The sequence below is a fragment of the Anas platyrhynchos genome, chromosome 3 (genome assembly GCF_047663525.1).
Source record: "Anas platyrhynchos isolate ZD024472 breed Pekin duck chromosome 3, IASCAAS_PekinDuck_T2T, whole genome shotgun sequence".
NCBI lineage: Eukaryota > Metazoa > Chordata > Aves > Anseriformes > Anatidae > Anas > Anas platyrhynchos.
This window is the reverse complement of record NC_092589.1, coordinates 101,053,248-101,081,149: the sequence shown is the minus strand read 5'-3', so window position 1 is coordinate 101,081,149 and position 27,902 is coordinate 101,053,248. Positions and strand designations below refer to the sequence as shown.

General features: G+C 35.8%; 1 protein-coding gene across 8 annotated transcripts in view; it reads right to left on the bottom strand.

Moving 5' to 3' along the window:
• Window positions 1–27,902, bottom strand: part of SNTG2 (syntrophin gamma 2) — a 292,459-nt gene that overhangs the window by 102,091 nt on the left and 162,466 nt on the right. For all 8 annotated transcript variants that reach the window (XM_072036394.1, XM_072036393.1, XM_072036392.1 and 5 more), the window contains 2 exons: window positions 16,426–16,513; window positions 11,247–11,338 (listed from right to left, as the gene is read on the bottom strand). In XM_072036394.1, the coding sequence (XP_071892495.1) occupies window positions 11,247–11,338; window positions 16,426–16,513 (180 nt within the window). The remainder of the gene's footprint in view (window positions 1–11,246; window positions 11,339–16,425; window positions 16,514–27,902) is intronic.

Below are 27,902 nucleotides of genomic sequence, written 5' to 3'. Positions count from 1 at the left end.
ACTGTTATAACTTGTGTAAACTCCTAAGGAAATTTGGCTTCTGTAGACTATTTCAAAGTTTTGGTGTTTGATAAACATATGAGAAAGCGTTTTTCAGATGGTTACGTGTTTCACCACCCTAGTTCTGGGTTATACATGTAGAATCCATACCTCATGATCCAGCCAGTAATGACCAAGAATAGGGAAATGATATAAAGAGGTCAAACTGGTTCAAGTCTCAAATTTCTGTTTCTTACTAAGCCATATTATACTAACCTGTTTATGGTAGAACGGAAATTAGAACCCTCCTTATCTTGTTACAGACAAAAGAGGGCATACACATGGCCACAAGGCCATAGCATAAAAATTAAATACTATCATAGGCCCAGCAGCCCATTTTGTTCAGTTTGCCCTATAATCTACTAATACTTCAATCAGAGACAGATCCTTCACTACATCCCTTCAAAATGTGGATAAATGGGGATAAACAACATGGTGAAGAAGCAAGCCAATATAATTTTTGCAAACAGAGGTCTTTGCAAACAGAGGTCTTCAGAAATCTTTTAGAGTTGTCCACGCAGTTAATTAATGAGCGGACCAATTGTTACGATGTACTTTGGTTTCCAAAAACCACTTGTCCTTAACAAAAGATTCTTAACTGATTTGCTACGAAGTAAGGCAAAGCCCTCAAACAAATTAATAATTAGGTTAATAGAGCAAGCAAAATACTTGTTAGTAAACAGTTTTTGCAGCGGAGTGTACTATCAGTGGACTCCCATATATACATGCTCTTCAGCGTACCAATTGATGATGTGGACAAGATGGTAAGCAATAGACTGATGAAGTCAACAATGTGAAACAAGTAATGAAAAACAATAAAAAGAAGATCAAACTGCAAACTGCAGCAGAAGCACCTCATGATACTGAATGACTGCTAAAAGGACTGCTAAAAATATTATAGATAAATGTATGTTAATGCATATGAGGTAAGAATATATTAACTTTTCCTGGACTGTAATGGGTTATGAACAGATGATAAATACTCAAAATAACATCTTGCTGTTGCAGGAAAAGCAGATGTTGAAAAGTATGGAATGACTTTCAAGCAAATAATGATTAAGTAAACAAAGACTAATTAGACTGGAAAAGAAGTAGCTGACATGATTGTATGACAAGTGTATATAAGAACACAGAGCAAGGGACTAGGATATAATGGCTCACTTTCCCTAAAAATATAGTAAGATCCTAAAATACAGAAGGATAAAAACAATGAAAGAATGCGTTTCTGTATATAAGAAACTCTAGTTCAGGAAGCACCTATCCAAAACATCACTGGAGGTGCAGAGAACATACCCTATAAATAATTCTACATATTTCCTCTATTCTTGGATTGTCTTGAGGGCATCTGTTGGGGACGAGCTTTTTGGCTAGATAATCCTTTGGTCTGACCCAGCGTACAGAGCTGGCTTGAACTTCAAGCCTTCTGTCTACTAAACAGCTGCTGCTCATGCTCTGCACACCATTCCTCCAAAGGACTAAAAAAAAAAAATTGACTGTTTAGAGATAATCTCTTCAATTGCGGCTTTTATCCTCTGGTTCATTTCACACCTTTGGCTTTCTGCTGAGATCACCAACAATGTTGCCAATTAATGCCAATTTGCTTGCAACACCTGTCCATTAAGAAATGGATTGAGTACAAAAATCTCATTTTTGACAGAACACTGAATGAGGATCAGTTTGTAATGACACATAATCACTATCCACCTGGGACAGCTGTGTGCTGTTGACCTGGAGGAGGGAATGATCCTATATCCCATTAGCAATCACTGACCTATGAAGGACAACGTGGGCTAGTGCTTTGTTGCTTTTAAAAACATATTCTGTAACTACTCATCATGGGACAACCATGAAGTCATACCATAAGTAGAATGAAAAGGCCTCCGTTAAGTGGGAAACCTAATCAGACATGTCTCTATAATTAAGCTTCTACTAAGAATATAGGAAAGACATAAATAGATCATAGTTCACTGTGATTGTCAATTTTTTATCTTTTTGTGACATATTATTTGCTGAACTTGGGCAACTCAATTATTTTACCTTTTTAATTTTAATTTTAAACTGTCATTGATTCTAAAACCTCTGCAAGAAAAATGTCATGTCCTCAAAAGGAAGCATTTCTGAATCCACACTAGTAATTTAATTTGTCGTTTCTGTCAGGCCTGCACCTTGAAAGCAGCCACAGTGATATTTTAGGATGAATGACATGCTGCTGGTTCTTTAAACATGGACTTTAGGCAAGCTGAAGCTGGGTTAAATCAGTTCTGGACTCAGAAATACTTACAGTCATGTTGCTCAGCAAGCTTAATCTTGTTTTTAAATATACTTGTCAATTCATAGTATAAACACTGCCTGGTTTGCAGAAAGGCAAGTCTTGCAAAGTCTTCATAGTAGATGAAGGACTACACCTGGAACAGCAATGTATCTATCAAACACACTCTCATATCACAATTAAGCAGAGGTAATAATAATTGGTAGTGTTTTTTCTTAAAGTACTACACTAATTGGCATCAATGATTTGTTCCCTTGAAAGAAGCTACTTTCTTTATTACCATGCTACCTTGCTGCTGCCAGCGGCCTTAAGAAATAAAGAGAAGACAGGACTTCTTATCAATATCTGAATTTTCAACTGTAAGTGCAACTAGCACAAAGGATTCCACAAAAGGCTTGTGTTCTATATGACTTTCATTTTCTATGAAAAACCCTTAATTTTTGCACTTTTTTGCTAAATTATGCTTGAGGGTTTCAGAAGACTGGCAAGATGTTCACTGGAAAATTAACTTTCAGTTAATTTAATTTAAATTAATTAATAAATCTAATTAATGACAGTTTTGGCAAAACCTAAAATATAAAAGAATATAAAAGAAAATAAATAAGAAGCAATTGTGATATGCATTAGGAAAATTTTTAGCTTAAATTCTGTGATCTTGTATTTCATCCTGTAAGACTTTTACTTACAATTGGAATTCATCCACTTTTTGCTTTAGAAGATTTATTCTTTCAAAGTCTATCATTAAACTCTTGAGGCTGTTCCATAAACTGATACTTCTACCAAGCGCATGTGTATGTAACAGACATGACTTATTTTAGATTACTGCTTGTGATGAACACTGGTTCAATTTCAGATGCTATTATTTATCTTTTGAGCTGTTGTTGTTGCTATTTCCTCTTTATTGAGCATTGTTGAGAGTTTCTGAAAAGAGTATCAGATATTTCTCTGAAGATATGTGTATGAAAACGCTAGCAATATTAATACAACATTTTATCTTCATATATTGAAATACTTTCCTAGGAAAAACAACTCTGACATTGAAGTGCTAAAACATGGTGTAGCATAGCTTAATTTCTTTAAGCTGTAACTGAAAAAAATGGCCAATACATTTTAATGGACTTTGGTAGAAAACCAAAACAACTCAGTGTAGTTAATACTAACTTAATCGCTTTTTTTTTTTTTTTTTTTTTATACAAGCTGGAGAGCATCTTGTCAAAACTCTATTACTGAAGATATTGCAGCACACTCAAAAGAAAGCCCTCAATATGATATGCTTTTCAAAGTAGGCATATTTGTCTTACTGTTATTTTGGAGGAAGGGAATTAGAATTATATCTTTTTCCTGCAGCAGCACTGGAAACTCACAGTGTGTTGGTGGTGCACTCTCTACACGTTTCAGTCAGGTCAGCGACTGATATCTGTATGTATATTGCATATACGTATCCAATATACAAATGAATAAATAAATGTATACGTAGGATTAGTTTTCAGGGGATCAATGAACTAATCTGATCGATGTATAGCTGAGCGTTTGCTAACACCTATTCTAGGGAGAGACAGGAAACAGGCTGCTGACTAACTGGGGAAGAAAACAAGACCGCTCCATTTAGCAGTAAAAGAGTCTTATGTTACCTGATATTAATCATGGAACAACACAATTACAAGTGTTCAGTAGTGACATGACTGAAATTCTTGCAGTGCCCAGCTAAAGATACACTTTATTGAGGTATCTATTGTAAAGAGGAGTCAATTAGAGTGTTCAGCTTGTCTCAGAACTCAGAGGGATGTAATGACGATATCAAAATACCTGTGCATTTCTTTGATGTAGCATCAGTTCAGAAGAGAGTCTGTGTTTATTTATTTTTAATGGAATGCTTAGATGCAGGTGCGCAATTCTGTGACAGCTTTAAGAAGACAGTAATTATGTGGTAAAGTATGCATCACCAAATCATTTAATAAAGGCTTTTATACGGGAAACAAGCTCTTCCAGATGAAGTAACAATTTGGACAAGTAATTTGATGTCTTTAAAATTCGATGAAAGAAGCAACTTTTAATTATACAGCTCTATTCTACACTATTTTAATCGACACACATTGTTTAATTAAATGGGAAGAAGGTGAAACAGCATTTGAAACAAGGATACTGCCCCTCCATTTCTATTACAGAAAAAATGATTTAATTCCAGTGCTGCATCACGTGTAGGCTTCTGAAATTTAATGCCTGCTCTTGAAGACATGTAGTGCATTTGAATTAATGGATAGTTTTGCAGACACTGAGCACCTATATGTGGTTACATGGAGTCTGTATACATGTTAGGGATCTATGCTGCCCTATTCACTGCAGTAGATACGCATTTAAGTCAATGAGATTGCTATTCTGCCGGTGAGGAACAAATCAAAAATCTTTCAATTATATAATTTTTTCTAGAAGTGATTTACAATGGAAAAAAATAATGAATATTTCATTACATCTGTGCTGCTAGGTGCTGTACCTTTTTTTTTTTTTTTTTTTTTTTTCTTTTTAAACGAACCAATAAGGTACAAGCCTGACTAAGATATTTTTAAAGAAAATGTATGGACTATTGCACCTTTTTCTTAATTTGTTTCCCTTAGGCTAAATGTAATTGGTTCCTGAGTAACCTCAACAACCTTGCCTGCAACACCTTTCCCAGGCATATTCTTTCTTTGGAGGATGAGGGGGGTTGGAAAAGGGGATAAAGTGGTTTTTAATAAATCTCAGCACAAAAGCAGAAAGTAATTGTGACTCTTCTCAAAGTATAACAGAAGTCAGGAAACAAAACACTATGTTAAAAGTATATAAGGAAAAATACAGAACAGAATACAGTGTTGAAATTATTATATTGTCACTTCATAAATGCAACTGTACTGAAACTTCAGTGTTACAGACCGCTTTTGGCAGCCTTTCATATCCCCAGATGGGGTGCTCTGTCCTTGCTGAGAAGAATTAGCTCAAGGTTAGAGAAACTTTTTGGCCTTCACACACTGCAAATTCCTTTGGACAAATTTGAGGTTTGTCTCCTGCTCCTATCACTGACTGGCAACTCAGTGTCAATTTGTTGCAGAAACTTGTGGAATGACAATGGATGCAACTTTGAGGGAGGACCTGTTGCTTTGATTTCACTGTTGTTTATTATTATAAACCTTTTATGTATATCTGAACCACTGGAGTTCATCTATGCTAACATCACATCTAGATATGGGTCATCACTATTCACCTCTGTTTCCCTGCTGCTCATTACCTGGGCCTAGTATTTGAAACACTAATCTAACATTAACTACAGCAACAGTAAAAGGAGCTTTTATAGTAATACTAGCAATGCTTGCTTTCATTTCTAGCATTTCATCTTCTAACACATGCAGTCTTCAGTCTCATGGATGCTCCCACATATTTTTTCTTCCTAACCAAGGACTTCTGCTACTCCCTGCTAACATACCTGTAAGATTGCTGCTCTTTCTGTTGCCAAAAGGTGATAAAGGATCATAATTTTGTTTAGTCATGCAATGGAGTTTTACATGTATAACTTCTCTTTATAATCTAGCTCTGCCCTGAAGCAGTCCACTTCGTGCCTTTGTAGTCATAAGCAGGAGAACAGATAATGAGGGAAAAGAGAGACGCATTTGTACAAAAATCAAATGCAAATTTAATTCATCCCCAGCTCTCATTCTGCATTCCTGAACATCATAAGCCAAACATAAGAGCATCGGTCATTAATAATAAACAACATTCCCACAAACTTCTCTGTCTGTATGTGCAAATGAAAGGTACTCAATGCACTCAGTGCAATCTACAGAGTAATACAACTCTCCGCAAAATGGATTCCTAGTGACTGGTCAGATAACTGCTCCCTACAATCAAATAATCAAGGTACTCCAAATACTCTAATCACAAGTGTAATTAAAAAAGAAACTGTGTAATCACCGCATTTCTACCAGCACTGATAAAAATAAACAACTTAGGCTTTATCTCCTAAGCCATTTTCTTTTCACTGCTGCTGAAAACTACAATGAACAAGTTCATAAGAAATAGGAGAAATGCATTCACAAGAAACTGTATATGGGAAAACAGGTAGATCAAAAAATGAAAACAGATACGTTACAAAAACAGTTTTGTTTTTTTTTTTTACTTGACATATTATTTATATTATGATTGTGCTGCACTTTTTTTCTCAAAGATAAACAAAAAAGCCAGAACCTTCTATTTGACCCTTCTTGGTCTTTGATTTCTTTTACAGTGGATAATCCCCACTTAAAAAACTGTAAAACTTCTTGGGCTGTGTGTGAATATTACCTTAACTTTCAGTGCTTAAGTGAGTACTTTTGAAACTAGTATTAGATGTCACAAAGCTGACATATTGCTCAGTGTTCATTTATTTAGTATCTAGTAAGAATTCCTTTTAATTCAATGCCGTAAGTCCTTTCACCACCATTTTTAAGTCTCTAAGTTTAATAAACAAAACAAAAACCTTAAAAAACAAAAACAAAATGTGATGAACAAAATATGACTTAAATTAAGATTGGGAAATTAAACAAGTGTTTAATTTCTGTGCAGAAGAAATGGCTATCCTGATGAATCACATATTAAATAGAAGAAGAAATAAACCCATGGAAAGGATTAACAATGACAGTAGGGATCAATAAAAGATGAGACTTTTAAAAACACCTTTTATTCATTTCATGAATATCATAGCAAAAGTCCTAATCAACTCAGAGAAACATAGCACTTTTTAACCTCTAAATCTCAGATAAACAATTTCCTTACTCAGTATCAAAAGCATTTTATAAGCAGATCTAGAGTAGTAGAGTAGGAAGTTATTATCAAATAGCTTTATTTTCTACTGATATGACTTCTGAGAGGTGTCATCACAAACAGAAAATTTGGATTATTTTTCTCTGTATGTAGAAAGGAAATTGTTTCATATTTTATAGTGGAGAAAAGGGAGTATGCTTATTTGCAGTGCGTTTTATCTCTTTTCATATAGGATCTCACCACAGAAGCAGTTCAAGGTATTCAGTTCAAGTGTAGCTAGCTATGTTTGTCTGGTTTAACTATTTTCTTTTCTGTTCAGGAAATGGAAGACGTGGTGATGATTATTTTCATAAGGGTAACCAGCACTGTCTCTCTAAGCTACTTTTTGTATTTAGTAGATTTATTATCTCTTATGCAAATACATTACCAAATGATACACTATGAATCACAAGTCAATTTAAAGTTATAATTCTTTCATACACAGTGAGAAAATCATGGATTTTCAGATCAGGAGTTGGCAGAGTCTACTGGTATCACATACTGAATCACTATAACATAAAAGATATTGATCTGAAATCTTGAAACTTCTTTAAAGTGAGCTACAGAGTGACAAAAATGAAGAATAAAATACAAATTAAGAATGATAAATAGCATGTTTATACTGAATTGGAAGGCACTACAGAAAAAATAAAATTATTGAAGCTTTTAGATGTGGTGCAGCCATTTCATTTCAGCTCAATGGTCTGGTTACTTACTGCATTGAAGTATCCATCAGCATAGCTTTTACCCTCAATAAGAGGGTCTCCAACACCTTGCATGCACTCTCTTCCCTTTTTGGGGGAGGTTTGGTTTGGGACTACTGGTTTGGGACCGAGCTGTATCATTCTCTCACTCTGAAATCAGGACTACCATATATGTTAAAGACATAGGACCTATAGGTCCCACCAGATGTTGGGCATCTGTATTTTTCCTTTTTATAAACTGTATGTGGTGCTAAAGTAGGCATCTTTCTTAAATCAAAACTTTTTAATTGAACAGATGAAACAAAGACACTAAAGGAAAAACAAAACAAAACAACAACAAATAAACATGTAAGCAACTTAGAAAATTCTAAATGCTTGTTTCATTTCATTTAACCAACTAAACTTAACGTACACTATCAAAATTAAATTAGAATTCTTAAATTACATGATCTATTCTAGTCTTAGTCCATTTATCAGAATATCACTTTTAGACAATTCAGGGAATTTGGATATTCAAAGAAGTGAAAAACTACTACGGTTTCTCTTTGCATGGCAACTTTCATACTATTTAATAGTGTCTTAGCAATTGGTTTTATTTCAGATGTCTTCTTTGTTTATTTGTCCAGAGGGCTGACTTGGAAATCCAGCTAGGAGACTATCCCTACAGTATTTTCTCCATTGTTTTGTAGATAGAATCCTTCATCTACATGTACTATAATCACTGGCCTAGAGAGTAGCTCTTCTAAACCTATGTTCCCTGAAATTTCAGAGTATGATTAATAAACCATGTATCAGATACAGATGAATGTATCTGATACTACCAGTCTCTACAGCATTTGTCACGCTGCTTAAGCACAAACCAACCAGGTGTGAAGAGCGCACTTCATCTCATTTCTCTATGTTCAGGGCAAGCCCTCTGAAGCACTCTACTGCAAACTACTCAAATATATAGGAAATATTTCTATAAATCCTGAAGATGATATCAAATCACATATAACAGATGCTTCACAGAAGATATAATAAAGATATGTCTAACAGAGGCAAGCTAGCATGAGAACTGAAAATGGTGTAATCGTATTAGGCAGAGACAGCTTGATGTTAACACTGCTAAACTACTTCCTATATGATACAAACTAGTAACACCACAATATATTCTGGTGTCATGCAAATGTTACTGCCTGAGATAGCATTAGCTCTGGTGTCTCTGTATTACTGGTTTTCAGAACAGACATGCTGAATGACAGTCTGGTAAAACTACCATAATAATCATTCTGTACCTCCTGTCCTTTCCTTTAATATGTATGATTTTTGAAGTAGCATTCATAAATACATGTGCATTGTCATTAATATAGCAAAGATCTGACTGTGGTTAGGAAGGTACATACAACATGATGGAACAGATCATTCAGAGTGAGTCATATCTCCCTTACCAAGATGATATTAAAATGGAGTTTAAATATTCCTATTGGGCAATACAGTCAGTGGGAATGTCAGTCCAGCTCTTCCTTTACTGAAAAAATGAAAATACCTAATTCAAATTAGAAGCATCCACTACTTGGTACCTGAAAAACACGCAGTTCTGAAGTTCTAATCACAGCTTATCTATATCTTAGATGGATAGATGTCAGTCCAAAAGATGGACTACCTCAAAAGCCAGCCGTATCAGCATAGAATACATAGAACCTTGCTTTTGAACATTAAAAGAATCTGGCAATTTTTAGTTTTATTTCCTATGAAGTGAGATTGTGACACTTTTACTGGCTACATATAATGTAAATTGTTTTGCTTAGCTTCACTTGTAGGTCATTGTGTCTGGTGTGAGTTCCTCTCATGACTTTTTGTCCAGCTTCAGAAAAAGACAGAAAACTGCTGTATATAAACAAGTTAGTACCTCGATATTCCCCCTTCTGTTTTTACAGAAGCTTACATGCAGTCTTTTGTGTGCTACCTTGGAAACTAACTCTGAATTACTTTGTGTTACAAGTCCATAAAACTCCAGCCACTTACTTTTGTAATGTGTAGAATTCCAAGCGTGCAATCCCCATTGTATAGTCGTAATGATGATTGAAAGTTATTATGGCACACATTTTAGCAGTTAGTAGGCATTAATTTGCTAAAGCATGCTAATGCAATCAGAGGAAATCACCTGACCATAGCCCTCTTCATATAATGCAAGCACTTTGAAGAAAGGACTTGTTTGGCTGCATAGCAGCCGGTAGACAGGCATTGCAGAATAATGGACCCTGATGGCAGATGTCTTTGTTTGTTTGTTTGTTTGTTTTTGCTAAGACAACAGTGCAAGGTAACTAAATGTAAAAATTTTCTGGATAATTGCAAACAAATAAACATGATATCTTCTGTATCTATACTCAGTTTGGACCCCAAGCACTAAAGTACAGATATTAAAACAGAACTGAATGCTTTATTACTTATCGTATAAATATTTGCTTATATATATTACCATATATATATATTTATCTGATGAAAAATAGCTTTAAGGATTAATTTAGAGAGGTAGTGGTCAAATGTTCAAAACTTGACAGAAGCAGCAGACACATGACTGGAAAAAAAAAAAGCAACAGAGGTCAGCAGAAGCCTGTACTCCATTCACAGAGCATTCATTCTTTACAATGTAATATCCAACTGAAAAGAATACAGCTGCAATTAGTTGAGCTAATCAAGTTTTCAGCATGAACCGCTGTTCTTATACAGCTATTATTTACATCTTCAATCTTCATTTTAAGAAGACAGCAACATTGTCACCTACTAAAACATCTTATCTTCCTTGGTTTTGACAATTTCTATCTTTCCCAGAGAAAATAATGTATTTTTTCCCACAATGCTGCACTTAATTCAGTCATAGATGTTTGCTGCTGAAAAAAAGTAAGAAAGGACCATCCTCTGGATTGAAGAAATAGCCTTGTTTTAAGTTTGCTTTCTCATTTTATTTTTTTTCCTCCTTTTTTCCTTTTCATCAAAATTTGCTTCAATAATTCAACCCTTACATTCTTGTCTGAATGCCATTTGCATTTCAGCATCTTTACTAAATTTAATAGCACAATGCTATAATTCAACAAAATATGTTAAAAATTGACATGAGTTCATCCCCACACAATGATCCAACCTTGCTGTGATCATTCTGAGAAGCTTATCAGTGTTGCCTCATAGCAACTGAGAATAGTAACCATGTTGGCTGCTTCACAAGTATATAGAATTTTACAGCATAGGCACTCAAAAAAAATCCAACAAAACAAATAAAAAATAATAAAAAAAAAAACAAAATCAAAACAAAAAATGCTTAACCAAACAAACACTAAAAAAAAATAAGCCAGTCCTTACATTAGCAGTGTTACATTAGCATTCTGAAGCTCAAAATGGAGCAAAAACTTATATAACTTATGCTATGTTTTTAGTATTAATTTACTTACAGTGTTAATTGAGTTTCCATTTAAATGTAAGCCACTGTCAAAGAGAGGTGATGAAGCTCCACTGCTGTGATCACTAGATGGTCCAGGGGAACCTGGAAATCAGATCATAGAATCATAGAATCATAGAATATCCTGAGTTGGAAGGGACCCTTAAGGATCATCAAGTCCAACTCTTGACACCGCACAGGTCTACCCATGAAAGATAATTGCTTATATTAAAAATATATGTATATATCTATTCCAGACATGTTAAACATGTTAAGAATTTCTAATACAAATCACCAAACCAAAACTGCATTTTAGGAGGATAGACAATAAAATGTGTCAATCATATAATATATGTCTAAGAAGAAAAAAGTAGCTGGATGTCATTTTATGGAGGCTGTCATTCTGTAAAAGCTGTGCTCATGGGACCTTAGATGCTTAATTGTTTGCAGGATTAAGCCTTTTTTTTTTTTTTTCACTGAGAATGAGATATTCAAAATCAAGTAACAAATTCAGTTACACAAATCCCATTAATTTAATGAATAAATTTCCTACTCAGTGTTGAAAGTCTCATCTTGGAGTATAATTATGGAGAGTGTATCTATACACAAAGCTAATAAGAAACTCTCAAGCAAGTATTAACAGTACACATACTTACATTTTACTAATGGATATATATTTTTCATAAAGTGGCAATTACTTTCAAGAATGATGCACCTTCTCAAACTAAGAAATTAAAATCAAATAGTCATCTTGCAATGTTGATACTGTGTTAATACTCTAATATAACACAGCTATATTCTTTGAGATATCTGTTCCTTTAAACAGCTATTCATGATCCTACTTTAGCAGTTAATGGGACTCTAGGAAAGCTTAATGCATTCGTATGTAATAACTCATTTAATATAACAGAAACAACACAAAGCCATATCATTGTGTAATTTTTGTTTAAATACAAAATTATAACATATAGTACCAATAATACCCGATTACTGTCAGAATACACTTGGCCTTGCCAATAAAACACATAAAATCAGTTTCACAGCATTATATTCATCATTACTGAAACCTCATTTTTCTGTCTGAAGAAGTCACCTGAAATTGCCTTTAAATCATTTCACATTAATAGGTCTGTCAAATCTAACATCACAAGAGTCAAAATGTCATTCCAAGTCATATATTTTTGTATGTATCTATTCCACATATCTGAAAGATTTAGCAAAATGGAAGTTAATTCAACAAAGGCTCGTTTTCTCCATAACAACTCTCTGTCAGTCCAGTATTGAGATCTCAAAATTACACTCTGCATTCTGAAGTTTCAGCATGTTTTCATTCATAGTCTGTTCTGTATAGTTTCAGATGATGTCAGCAGGAGGCACTGCTATGCTTCGCTGATACAGGTCTAACCCAAGTGCCAACTTAGTAGCCAGGTGCATTTTGTAGCTACTATAAACCTACCATGCACCACAAAAATCGATGTTCAGAGTTGTAGGTGACCACAGGGAATTATTGTAACATAAAATGATATCTATTTTTTTATTAAAAAAAATGTTTAAATAAAAAACTTCACATTAAATTCCTTGTGGAAGAGTCTGTTGGAACTTGATTATCTCCCAGAACAGACATGTATGACAGGTCCATGAGTCGATCAGATTCTTAATGTGGACCAATCCCACATCTTCTGCAGTTTCAGCATATCAAAATAGACAAATACAATTATTTCCAAAACTCTGAATGAAGGATTTACTTTTTCCTTTTCAGTTTAGTAGCTTTCTTTGGTTTTCTGAGTCACAACAAACTATTCAGCCTCCCTGCAGGGAAGTTCACAAGTTGTTTAGTCTGCTCCCTGCTTATTCAGCCTCACACACTCATGGACTATTCCTTCATGGCCTCGTTCTGTATTTTGGAAGCTTCTGTTTATATTCAACTGCTTTCATGGAAGGTGCAGTCCTCTCATCTCTCCAAGGAGCTCTGCCTGCCTCCTGGCATGGCAGTCCCAAAGCAATCAGGTGGGCTTTTTAGAACAAAACATAGGATATACATACACAGCAAATACACGATCCAAAAAATTACACTAACAAAAAGCAATCTTATATTATTTGCTACTATAGCTCTTGCCCAAATAGATGAGACTCCAAATCAAGTGCTGGGTACCAGTTCAATCTCTGGAACATTAGTTCATAATCATCTAAACAAAGCGCTTTTTTAAAATAAAGCATCAGGTATAGACAATTCCCCTCTCCATGACTAGTGGGGACTGATACCAGAAGCTAGGTACATGGTATATTGTGAGACTTTCAGCAACCATTATTATCACCTAGCTTTCTTCTTATTCCACCAAAATTGTAGTTAGGCAGTCAAGCTATGAGAAACGAGAACTTGTACTATGACAGGTCTTATCTGTTTATTTTTTTTTTATTTTTTTTTCTTAGCTGTGTCATTTTTGTTATCTTAAGAATGCTAGCTCATAAAGGATTCTGTGAGTATGGGAAAGAAAGATTTTTACCTGAGCAACAGATGACTGTGCTCAGAGGAAAAAACCTCCCCTGTGATGTGTGAAAGGGCCAGAGAAAGAGAGAGATATCCAGTATATAGGATTTTTCAGTCCACAAAAGAGACCGAGATACTCCTGAGGGTGGCAAGAAAAAGCCAGAACTCAGAGGTGAGTGAAAGAAACTTCTTAAGGACCAGAGGGGATTTTGCAGATCTAGCAGTAACTCAGGAAAATCACCAAGTTATCTGACACTAAACCTAAAGCAAGAAATCATTTGCAGTGGAACAGGTAGGAGTTGTTTATAAAACCTTTTAATTCTTTTTGACAGAATCACTGAGGTTTTTCAATTTAAAAAGTCCGGTGTTCTGCTACTTAGTTTAATAAAGCCTGGATATATATACATGTGTATATATATATATATATATTACACCTTAAAAGTCTTAAACTTAGTAGACCTGGAAAAGTCTATTTTAAAGTTCATCAACAGTTTTATCTTTTTAATGTATTTCAGTCAGTGAATTACACTGAACCTCTAAACAACAAACAAAAACCTCAAAATGAGCATATCAACGTAAGGCAGTCAGAAAGACTTTATCCTCTAAAACACTACAATTTTTCTTACGATTAACATTGCTGAATGATACTGGAGATGTCCTGTATAAAAAAATAAACAAGCTCATTCATCTGACTTGCTAAATTTGTCATAGACAGCCTCCAATAGACAAAAAGACTATTCTAGAACAACCACCAAATTAAAGTAAAAAGAAACAGAGGCTTTGTAGCCTTTGGATATTCTGATAATTTGGTATAACCACCAAAATCAAAAAATTCTTAAGAGAGCCTGATTTACCACAAAATGCCCCGAAGACTCTTCCCAGCAGGAGTTTGTATCTTATCTAAAACGGTAAACATCTTATGTCTTGCTCAGCTCTGGGATGGGTAATGGACTTAGTCCTAGAGAATCCTCAATGATGGTACCCACGGGCTGTAGCTGTAATGTTCTGTAGCAGGCTAAGAAATAACACTCATATCCACTTTTAACCTCCTGACACAGCTCCAAAAAATGAAATTCCTTATTTTGGTTTCCAGAAACATGTATTTGTTTTCCTTCTAGCTGGAAGACACCTCGGAGCAGATCACAGGTCATGGGATGTGGAATCATCCCATGGGGGGCAGACAATGCAACGAGTAGACAGTTACTGATCATGCAACGCAGCTCCAAGAAGATGATACCTGACTGGTGGACTATCCTCAGCCCACCACTCCTTAGCTGGCCCACTCATTCTGCAGAGGACTCTGAATCACAGTGTCCAGACTCCACAGGGGTGTGCCCTCAAAGGCACACAGCTGTACACCCTGAAGAAGCTGTCAGGTGCTCCTGGAGTATGTCAAAACCTATACTAGTTGTTCACAATCCCTGAAAGAGTGAAGAAACCAGCAAATGTGGTGAGAATTGCAGGCACAACTGTTGTGACATCTTGTGTCTTTAGTACCCACAGTGTGAGACAGTGTAGGGAAGGAGGAGCTATGAAAAGGAAGCAAGGGAGGCAGATGCTGCTCCTGATTATGTGCTTATAAGAAATAGTAATAACACTGGTTAATGGGAAGAGACAGTACAGTTGCATTTGAAGTGAACACACCATAATACTAAAACTGCTAGGGTAGCAGCTGGTCTGACTGAATCCTTGGAGGTAGGGGACCATGTGCGTGAATCTTCTGGGATGCCAGGAAAGCCTCAGATACTTCAGATTTATGTATATATGCACTTTAATCTTGCCTGCAGTGTGAGTTGGGAGGCATGTAGTTGTATAGTAGAATTGATACTTAGGTTGTTATATTTGTCACTAATTCTTGTTCCTGGACCTGCATGCACTCCCATGTGAAGGTGGCAGTTGTCTCACACGGGATGTGTACTGAGTATAGGTGGCAAGGCAGCGGGGCTCCAGGTGTGGCCTCTGTGAGAATAAGCCAGGGGCCGCCCCGTGATGGACAGAGCCAGCTCCAACCAAAACAGACCCACCAATAGGCAAAGCTGGTGGCACCTCTGAAAAAGTGTGTTTAAGTAAGGGAAAAATTCTACACAACAGAGAGAGGAGTGAAGAAAAAGTGTGAGGAACAGCCCCATGAACACTGAGGTCAGAGAAAAAGGAGGGAGAGTATTTGCTAACCACAAGAACCAAAAATTTCCCTCATCTGTATTGTCCATAAACAATACAGTATCAGTAAACTACTCAGTTGTAACACCATAATTTTCTTCTTTGACAAAAAATGATCAAAAAATCAAAGTAGTTTATAAACTATATACAATTAATGTTATCCATTTGCTCTGTAAATGTTCTGCTTTTTTTTTATTTTTCTGAAAAGAACAACATACCTTTCAGAATGAATGCATGACTCAAATGTTTGTAAACTCTATTTTATTGCATTCAGTCAAAGCTTCTTTAGAAAAACTTCCAGCTATCACCCGTGACTGTACTGCAATTTAGTGGATTTTACACTTTTATTTTGAATAAACTATACAGACACAATCATGCGGTATGCATTAGATTCTTACAAGTTAATCAGAAGAGTACATAACTAATTTTTCGTTTCTTGCTGTAAAACACTCAAGGATTGAATTCTTATTTCTGTCAATGTCATTATTATGAGAATACTTCAAAGAGGAAAACACATTACTCCTATCAGTTAATTTCCTCTTACCTAATGGGAGCTTTAAAAATGATGGAGCTTCCCTGAGGTACTGAACAGTGATGGTAACTTCATCGCCAGCATTTCGCAGTAGGTGTACCTGTCAGTGTACAAATAACAGCTACTTTAAACCACAGAACCACGAGTCATGGAAAGCATATTAGTTACAATGAAATCAGCATCTCTGTTGATCTGTAAGAAACTCAGCATGAATACTTCTGACTGGGAATGGAGAGTATCAAGCCACACCAAAAAAGGGTAAGAGTAGGCAGGACCAATGGAACAACCTGAAGAAATAACCTGGTGAGTAACTTGTTTTTATATAAGCTGAAGGTAACTTCTACAAACACGTTTTATAAAATTGCCATAGAGTAGTAGGGATATTTGTGTTTTGTAAATACAACATATTAATTGTGTGTATGCACACATATATAGACACATCATATAAATATAAATTAAAAACAACACATATTTCATATCTGATTTATATTTGGGTTGGTTCAGGTGTTACATTAGACACATTTTTTTGTTTCAAATATAGTTTTTGTGACTATCTTCATTATCTGTAAATATCTGCTAACCAGAAGAGAACACACATACACACTCATTATGCATATACACATGTATGCATACAGACATACATGTATTAAAACATTAGAATTTAACTGAAGGCATAACACACTACTACATAAGGAACTTTAAAAAAATGAGAGCTTCAAATAACATCTTTGATGGAACTTTGTTCCTTTTGCGGTCAGAGTTATTCCCTTGTTTCATATACTTGACACCCTGGAAATAGGTATTGCATTTGGTTGGTAAGTGGCCTGCATGTAAGGTTTGCAACCTTGGTCCCTTTGTCAGAAACAGATGCCAAGGTCTGTGGCTTCTCAGGTGAGCACAACCAGAGCTTGAATGCATCAAGCAGAAATGTAACAACAGCAAACATTAACTCCTATAACCATACTGATCTAATGTGCTTGAAGGAAGCAGGTGCTTGTATTGCTTCAGACCTCAGCACACTGCCACACTGACTAACATCACAAGGTGCAGGATTACCACCAACAAATTAATCACAGTAGGGATTACTTACTTTATACCTTTTCTGATGTGTATCTATCTGTTTGGGCATATACGAGTATTTTGCAGGCTATTAATGGCTTTCTGGAATTACAATATTGTAAGGCTGTTTCCAGATGAGAAAGAAGAGAGGAGTAAATTCAGCACATTGCAATAGGCATCTGCAATAAAATCAACATTCTCAGCCTTTAACATCATACACCATATAATGTCATGTGGACAGATTTTTAAAAATGGAGAGTATCGATTTATTAGCAATATTATAGACAGTAGTATTATTCATTTTGTGATTTGCTCAATGGTTATGAAAGCTACAAATCTTTTCAGGCACATACAAAAATTTCTGAAAAGAGATAATACAGAGAAGTATAAGGAAAAATTAAATTTGAGGTAGATAGTTATGCAAGATATCTGTGATTGATTTATGTAAAAATAATTTTAGTTTATATTATAAGATATCAACATGAAAATAGAATGACTGAGAGAGTTCCAAGTCACTGGAGAATTAAGATTAAACAACAACAAAAACAACCCTAAATTTTGTTTTCTCTAGATTTCACAGTTTCATTTTGTTTTGTTTACTCTTATATTTTATGGTCTAACTCTCTTAGAATCATAGAATGGCCTGGGTTGGAAGGGAACACAAAGGTCATTTAGTTCCAACCCCCCTGCCATAGGCAGTGATGCCACCCACTGGATCAGGGCCCCATCCAACCTGGCCATCAACACCCACAGCTTCTCTGGGCAGCCTGTGCCAGGGCCTCACCACCCTCTGAGTGAAAAATTTCCTCTTAACATCCAATCTAAATCTCAGCTCTTTTAGTTTAAAACCATTCCCACTCACCCTGACAGTACTCAACTGAGCAAAGAGTTGCTTCCCATCTTTTTTATAAGTCCCTTGACTACAACTTTTTGGTCATTTGCCTTCATAATCTTCCACCCAGGTAATTTTCAAGTCTAGGACTTGTACTTCATGAATATTTCAGGTGTTTTATTTCTGAAACGTACTTCAAGATCAGAGAATCATCATGAGAGTCACTTCCTTTTACTTTATGAATTTTGCTTCAGACTAAGCCTGTATTAAGTGTTTAGTCTTGTGTTTTCATCTATAGATGAGAAATATGATTGATTTCACTGAACTTCATATGTTTAAAGTATAAGTTTATTAACTAGGCTCTTTATTAAGAGATAAATACTCACAGGTGATGAATACTTTTTATTCTAAGATCTCTGCAGATTTCTAGGGAAAATATTGACAACCACTTTGGAATTGTATCTTAGCAAAGGGACCATATGGATGAACTCATTCTTCAAAGAGATGCTTCTTTTCAATTTTAATTGCTGATACAGTTTTGATCTATATTAAGACAGAACCCAATTCAAACAACCAAAACCCCATCTAAATCTCTGAGCAATTCGAATATTAATGATCCTGTATGTTTGAAAGTTTAGAGTAAGCAATGGTAAGCACAAGGCACCAGAACTTAAAAAGAATGCATATCATCTATGAATTGTGCCATTGACTTTCCTTCCTGAATTAGGCATATAGGATTTACCTAAAGTGGGCATTAACAGTAAAAATGAGGCAACAAATATAATTTGGTTTCGCTAAAATATCAGTCATATTTTGCTCCACAGACTCTTGAGTGTAATTAGGTAAGTGAGATCTAGGAGCTCCTGTTTGTATTTTTTACATTCTCTCTGTTATGTTCTTGAGAAATAGATGTAAAAAAGAGAAGCATAATAAAACTTGGGTTGATAAATGCACTTAACCGAGTTATGCAAATTCCACAAATTAGAGCCAGCATGAAAAGTAAGCATTTCCTTTGATGCCCTTTTTCTTTTGTACATATGAACACACAAGTACGTGTATACACACACAAAGTCAGCTGCAGCCAGTCTACTTGATCAACCATAAAAAACAATCCAGTCACTTTTTAAATTCTCCTTCTACTGCTACAGAAAGGCAATAGTGCAACAGCTCATGTAACTTTAAAGTTAGATTTAAAGTTAAATTTTGCTAGATTTGTCTTGCTGGACTTACTGGACTTGTGCAAAAGCTTCAGTACCACAGAGAAATACATTATTTAGTGACTTTCTGCACCATTAATGGCTTCTTGTGAGCACTGAAATTGAATCTTATTTTTGTTCTTAGTAAATGTGGCTCGATAATCCCATCTCTTCAGGCATTAACAATATAAAGTGGCTCCAGGAAAGTGTGATACGATACCATATTTCCTAAGGCATAGGTTTGGTAATTTTAAAAGAAAACATTAATATTATGAGGTCTTTTCATATCATTTGAAATAAAAATCAAATTTAATTCTCTGCAACGGTTTTTAAGCTAATGTTTTGTTTTGTTCCATACACTAACTTCGATTGGATTTATCTTTGTAATATTTGATTAAGACCTTCTAAAAGTACACTAGGCAGTATGTTGATCATGCAGTCTTATAGAATCAAAGAATGGTATTTTCTTCCCCCTTGATAAATACCATAATGTGTAAACATTCTTTGAATCAATAAAGACGAAACACAGTTCTTGTGCTTTTTTTTGAAAGTCTACTTCAAAATTTTTCTGTCCATTAGGTTGAAATTCTTCCTCGTTATTCCAAATATAAAGAGCTAAAAAGGTCAACATTTGGAGCTTTTCTTTAAAAACTGTTATAAATAATAGAGTGAGTTCTCTGTATCTATTTTATTTGGTTTATGTTTCTTCCCAATACATATTTCAGCACAGTATTGTGACTACATTATAAATTTGTGATTTTTGAAATTATCTATTGGATTTTACAAAATACTGTTGTTTCTATACTGAGTGTAAGGTAAACAGTGTTATAGGTACCACATAATGATAAGTAGAATGATATCACAAGATACAGGCACATTTTGTGACATGAACTTGCAGCTGACAAACTCTGACCTCCTGTTTCCCGTATACTAACTTTTTGAATGGTAATAGAGAATTCATTATCTGTTAACTTTATACTTGCACACGTAGGAAATATTTCCAATTAAGCTTTGTTGGTCAATGACTCAGAAATTCCATGATTCTATCAATACAGTGTGGCAAAAATTTGATTTTCTCTTATACATGCTTTGATCAAATATAAAAACATTCAGTCTAGTTGTGAAGGCTCCATAGCAATGCAGATTAGTGTACCTGGTGCAAAGTCATTAATTGGTGTGACAGGGCTAGAAAGAGAACATAAATTCTTTGCAGCTCCTAATGTGGATATTAATGCAGTTTGGGAAGACAAATTCATCAGTTGGAGAAGGCTATACCAACAGTTTCTTCAATTTTTAACACAAGTATTTTTCATGTGACAGTTCATATATACATATACAGAAAGATTTACACATATATGAAAAGTATATAAATGTGTGTACATAATTCTGTTTGTACTATGTGTTCGCATATGGTTCAATATGAGTCATACGATTCGACAGACTATTATAATTCTATCACAGCTTTTGAACAAAACAAGCAAAACCTGTATAAGTATATAGATGTATGTAGCTCAGCTATATGTGACAGAATGATAGTGAAAGTCTGTAAGGTAAGTACTATATTTTTAGCTCCCATTGAATTAATCAAGGATGTTTTCCAAAACAGAACTACATTTTGGAATATTAATTTCTAATCTTGCTGGTGTATCCAAATATTATGTGATAACAGAACTGTATAAATACCTTAATATTACTTTCTAGGCAATGTTTATACAAGTTGACATAGCTTTATGAATTTCTGAGCATTTTGTGCTAAGTAGCTTGTCTAAATCCATGAAACAAATATTATATCAATTTAATTTATTGAATTAAATTTAAACTATTGAGCTTCATCTCACTTAAAGGTAATGTAAACATTCTGAATCTTTAAATCAGACTAAATTTAAAAGAAAACATCCACTTACTGAAGAATTTCAGAAGTATTTAAAAATAATGTCATAGTGGAATCTGGACTAAAATTAAAATATTTGTGTATATATATATGTGTATGTATGTGTATTTGTATGTATATAATTATTTTAATATAGATTAAATAAGAAATATCTATAAAATAGACTTTTTATTATATATAAAGAAATACACATTACACATATTTGTAATAGTCTGCAGATAAACTAACAGAAATCTTTTAACAGTAGGACATAATTTGCATAGCTACCTACCAAATTTGGCTCTTCAGAAGTAATACATCACGTTTGCAGATGTTACAGGAAATAAGTAAAGTGTAATTTAAGTGTAGATTGAATTGGGGCAAGGAGCTGGGGGGGAGAGAGCAAAGGGAGCAAGAAGAGCAGGGAAGTGGAGCCCTGGAGGAAGGAAGATTCTGGCCACCAGCAAAAAAGACCTGAGCTTAAAAGGAAATGCAAGTCCTTTACATGGAACTTAATAGAGGTGTAGGTCTTTCCACTTTCTTTTTTTTTTCTTTTTTTCTTTCTTTAGTTTATTATTATTATTACTTTTCTTTCTCCTGTTTTATTTTCTTTTTTTCCTCTTCCTCTTGCTTTTTTATTTCCTTTTCTTCTTTTCTCTTTTTCTTCCTTCTTCCTTTTTCTCACTTCTGCTTTCACTTTCACTTTCTTTTACCCATTTCTACCCATCATCTACCTGGACCTGTGTAAAGCATTTTATATTTGTCCCAAAGCATGTTGGACACCACACAGCATCCTTGTCTCCAAACTGGACAGACAAAGATTTGATGGACGGACTATTCAGTGGATAAGGAATTGGCTGAATGGCTGCATCCGGACAGTGGCAGTCAACAGCTTAATGTTCAGGTGGAGATCAGTGACATGTGATGTCCCTCAGGGTTTGTACTGCGCCTGGGACTGTTTAATATCTTTATTAATGACATAGACAGTGGGATCAAATGCACCCTCAGCAAATTTGAGGGTGATATCAAGCTGAGTGGTGCAGTCAGAACAGTGGAGGGAAGGGATGACATCCAGAGGGACATGGACAGGTTTGAGAAGTAGACCCTCATGAAGTTCAACAAGGCCAATTGCAAGGTCTTGCACCTGGGCTGGGGCTATCCCACACTTGAATACAGTCTGCACAATGAGTGGACTGAGAGCAGCCCTGCAGAGAAGGACCTGGGGGTACTGGTGGCTGAAAAGCTGAGTATGAGCCAGCAGTGCAAGCTTGCAGCTCAGAAAGCAAACCGTATCCTGAGCTGCATCCAAAAAAATGTAGCTAGCAGGTCAAAGGAGGTATTATTCCCCCTCTCCTGAGACCCCACCTGGAGTGCTGCACTGAACTCTGGGGCCCAGAGCATAAGAAAAGCATAGACCTTTTAGAGCAGGTCCAGAGGAGGGCCACAAAGATAATCACAGGGCTGGAGCACCTCTCCTATGAAGAAAGGCTGAGAGAGCTATTTGTCCTAGAGAAGAGAATTCTATCGTTGTATGATTCCCTGCATGTTTGTTCTGGACCACTGTTCCCCAAGCTCTGTGATCTAATTGGACTCCCAATTATGTGGTTTGGCCTCATCAAGCTCTTGCTTCTCCCTTGCAGAGCTGTGTTTCTAACTTAATAAGGGCAAGATGCCATCATTCCTTCCATAGACTGATCACTGGTCACCAACTCCAAAAATAAAACATACTGTTCTGTGAGAAACTAAGTCATATTTACTACCACTTTAAAAATTTCTCATGTCTATTACCTACCTATCAAGGCAATGCAACATACAGAAATTTTCACAGATTTAAATTAAACCACCAATTCTCTTAGTTTATTCAATTGATACTTTTCTCTTACTTCCATCAACAATTTCAGTAGATGTTTTGAACCACAAAGCTTCACTATTCATTTTAAAACATAATACTGCTCCTGTATGCTATAATTACTAGGAATTATAGAGAATAACAAGAAATTGTTATTATTTTGATGATTTTGTATATTGATTTATCTACTTAATCACACATTTCAGTCTGTGTTTCACTTCAAAACAATGCTTACACAAATGTCTGGGATATGAAAAACAATGCTACAAACTGTGGATTGGAAAATATATTCTAAGCTAAGTCAGCTGTTCCCTGAAGCAATGGAAGTTTAAATAAATTTGCTTAAGGCTAACTCTTAACTGAAGCCTAAAGACCCATCCCTCAGAAAGTAACACTGCTATCCTTCAATAACTCCAAGAATAACAGTGCACCACAGTGACTTCTCTCTGGAACTTCAGGTCTGTCTCAACTGTCATTAATGTGCTATAACTGAACAGAGTTCAAAGCCATGGAACTCATAATTTTACAAGAAACAATATGTTTTATTGCTCAACTACTATTATGTATTACTTGTAAAAAGAAAAAATGAAACCTCAAGAATAAAAAAAAATAATCACAGTAGACAGAAATGGCCAAATAACCAGAAAACAAAACATAATTCTTAGATGGAAACTTAATCATATCATTACTGATATATACGGTATGTAAGAAACACAGTATCAAAGTGCCACTGTGTATCTGTTCTAACAGATACTCATATCTGACTGAGATTGGAAATGCATATATTTAACCGGAATCAAAATCTGTAGAAATACACAATTTCTCCTCTCCTTTGAAGACAGGCTGAGGGAGCTGGGGTTTAGCCTGGAGAAGAGAAGGCTCCTGGGAGACCTTACAGTGGCCTCCCAGTACCTACAGGAGGAATTGCTCAAGACCAGGTTGGATGGGGCTTTGACCAACCTGGTCTAGTGGGAGGTTTCTAGTGGGAGGCTTCCCATGGCATAGGGGTTGGAATTAGGTGGTCCTTAAGGTCCCTTCCAACCCAAACCATTCTATGATTCCATCGAATAGGAAAAACAAACAAACAAAAAACCTTCTGATTTCTTGATCCAGTTCTTTAATAGCTTTGATTCAATGAGTTAGCTTGTTTGCTATCTAAAGTGCATGAACAGACTCACATTCTATGAGCAAGTGTTTTGTCTGGTATCTACAAAAAGGAACAAGTGCCAGAATCTAGCCACCATTCAGTGGCTAAACAGATGTGCTTGAAATACTAATGATATTCATGATATCTATTCACTTGTTTAGATCACGCTCCCATTAAAGTGAATGACTTTATGAAGAGAAACAATAGAATCACAGAATCATAGAACCACCTAGGTTGGAAAAGTCCTTCAGTATCACCAAGCCAGCCATCAACCTCACCTCCCTAGCCCATCACTAAACCATGTCCCTTAGTGACACGTATATACGTCTCTTAAATACCTCCGGGGTGGGGACCATTCCCTGGGCAACTCATTCCAATGCTTGTACTTATGTACAACTAAAAAGGCGATCTTTTCTAACCACAATACAAAATGAGTTTATTCATCTCACCTGTCGTCAGAAATACAGTAATTTTATTAATAAGTTGATTTTATGTGGGTGTAAGTACTCTGTATAACTTGCATTTTCCTTCCAATTTGAGGAAATTTACCAAATGCTAAATAACTGAGCTTCTCTTATATAAACAGATTAAGTCTAATCTTTTACAAACACATTTATTTAATTAACCAATACAACATCACAAGAGCGTACACTAAGTCTTTTTTAACTTTCTGCTGAGTCCTCTTAATCAGCCTAGATTATATAGGGCTCCATAGTTCTCTCTCTACCCTAATGAAAAGCTGAGGCTCATCCAATATAAGGTACTGAATTAGTCGAAAGACTAATTTCTGTTTCAAAAGACTAAACAAAAGAACATTGCTTAGGTAGAAAAGGCTGGGCAAGGAAGTCAGAAAGGGGAAGGAAAGGATACTGCTTCAGAGAAACTATGTCAACTGTAACTGCAACCCACAGAAGTGACCAAAAATTAAAACACAAATTAGATGTTGCACATTGAAAGGATCAAAGGAAGCAAGAGTGGAAAGGTTTTCCCAGCAATTGTCAGGAAAAACAAGGGACATTAACAGTCCTTATTTATCTATTTATGTATTAAAAAAAAAAAAAAAAGAAAGAAAGAGAGAGAGATGATTTATTTTCCTATCAGCTTTTTAGAAGACACTCCAGATTTATTCATGGATGTTTTATACCCTTTCGTTCTTATTCTAACATTCTCCTTTAGCAATATTTGGTCTCCCTCCATGGTGCTCAGTTTCATGCAGGTAAAAAAAGAAGTGTGGAAAAAGAAGTGAAGTAGTGAGGAGCAATAAGTGTGGAGGGTGACCAGCACAGGGTTCTGACCTCCAGGGTCTTTGGTTGTCATTGCACAGGGGTCCAGGTGCTAAGGGTGCACAGAGGAGGTGCTGGCAACAATGCCAACAGCAGTGTGGATGCAGGTGTAGTTGGTGGTAGTCACCTTGTCTGCATTTGGGGAAAAGTAAAGGTTGGCTCATTGCACAAAGAGGGCAGGAACTCCTGCCCCAATCAGTCACACTGCTGGCTGACCCTTTCCTTCTCTTCTTCTCCATACAAAAATGATACAGAGGAGATGGACTCAGTATAGCTATCCTGAGCACGTTATGTAGATTCTAAAATTGTCCTGTCTTGTACCAGTTCTCTTATTTCATATGCCTGAAAAACTCCTGGATGCCCCTTTCACTTCTTTTCTGTGGAAGAAACATTGGATAATCATAAATCAGGTAGAAAAATGGCTAATCTGACATGACCTACTTGTAAACCTGTATTGTTTGACCCAACCTCCATTTGTCTGGTATACTTTCCAAGCAGTGGATTAAGTGGATTAAGTGGCCAAGAAGGCCAACGGCATCCTGGCTTGTATCAGAAACACTGTGACCAGCAGGGCTAGGGAGGTGATCGTCCCCCTGTACTCGGCTCTGGTGAGGCCGCACCTCGAGTACTGTGTTCAGTTTTGGGCCCCTCGCTACAAGAAGGACATCGAGGTGCTTGAGCGGGTCCAAAGAAGGGCGACGAAGCTGGTGAGGGGCCTGGAGAGCAAGTCCTATGAGGAGTGGCTGAAGGAGCTGGGCTTGTTCAGCCTAGAGAAGAGGAGGCTCAGGGGTGACCTTATTGCTCTGTATAAGTACATTAAAGGAGGCTGTAGCGAGGTGGGGGTTGGCCTGTTCTCCCATGTGCCTGGTGACAGGACGAGGGGGAATGGGCTAAAGTTACGCCAGGGGAGTTTTAGGTTAGATGTTAGGAAGAATTTCTTTACTGAAAGGGTTGTTAGGCACTGGAACGGGCTGCCCAGGGAGGTGGTGGAGTCACCATCCCTGGAAGTCTTCAAAAGACGTTTAGATGTAGAGCTTAGGGATATGGTTTAGTGGGGACTGTTAGTGTTAGGTTAGAGGTTGGACTCGATGATCTTGAGGTCTCTTCCAACCTAGAAATTCTGTGATTCTGTGAAGACCAAAATTATTTTGCATCTTATTAAAAGCAAGCTGCTTAAATCAAGCTTATCCCTATTCCATAAAAGACAGAACTTTGTTAAATATACTATATTTGCTTTCTCCTGGTATTTGTACAACTCCGATTAATTTGTTCAGTTTTGTAGAAGAATCTGCAATGTTATGTGCCTTTTTTTTTTTCTGTATTCTAGAACAGGGACTCCCCTATTTTACCAATAATAAAATATGTAAATTGTGATCCCACTTCAAAGATATAAAGTCTGCTTTTATATTTTCATTCCTAACCAGCCATTAGTTATCCTGTGTCTCCTCCAGCATTTTTTTTTACTTTATAAAACAAAGTTACTTTCAGTTTCTGAACTGCACTTGTATTTTCCATGGTTTACACATTACCATATAGTGATCCCATTTTTGATTATTTTATTTTATTATTGAAGAGGCACTTTGCAGATTAATTTGTTTTAAGTCTTTCCACATTTTTAAAATCAGAAGGAATAAAAAAGATATAGATGACGCAGTCAGGAACTAAATGAAAAACAAATGAACAAGCAAAAACTTTAAACCTTTTTACCTTTAGGAAGCATTGCTTTGAATAGTGGTTGTCCTGCCACACTCTCTGTGTGCTTTATCTAAGAAGTGCTACATTTTGTGCCCATAGTATAAAAAGCTTTTAAATTCTACCTATTGCTCCTTTGTGGCAGGTAGCTGATTTTTTCTATAGGTTTTAATTATAGTAATTCTGCTTTTGTGCTCAAAGAATATGTGCACTGTAAATGCTCATAATGCCAGAGAACTCACTGCTTTTCTAACCCAGGGAATTAATGATTGTGAAACAGATAGGGGTAAAATAAGATAGGGGTATTGAAACCTAGAACTCCTTGATTGTGGATGCTTTCTTAACATGCTTACATTTTGAAAATATGTCAGTTTCCAAGAGTACATTATAGAAACTACGTAATATTTATAAGTACACACCTAATACAGATACCATAAAACATACTCTATTTTTTAAACTTTTTTTTTCCCCTGCAATCTTGTAATCCTTTACAAAAGAAATATAAAGGTGCAAAAAGGTGCAAATTTAACTCATAAAAATGTGTATGTGAGTTTTAACATT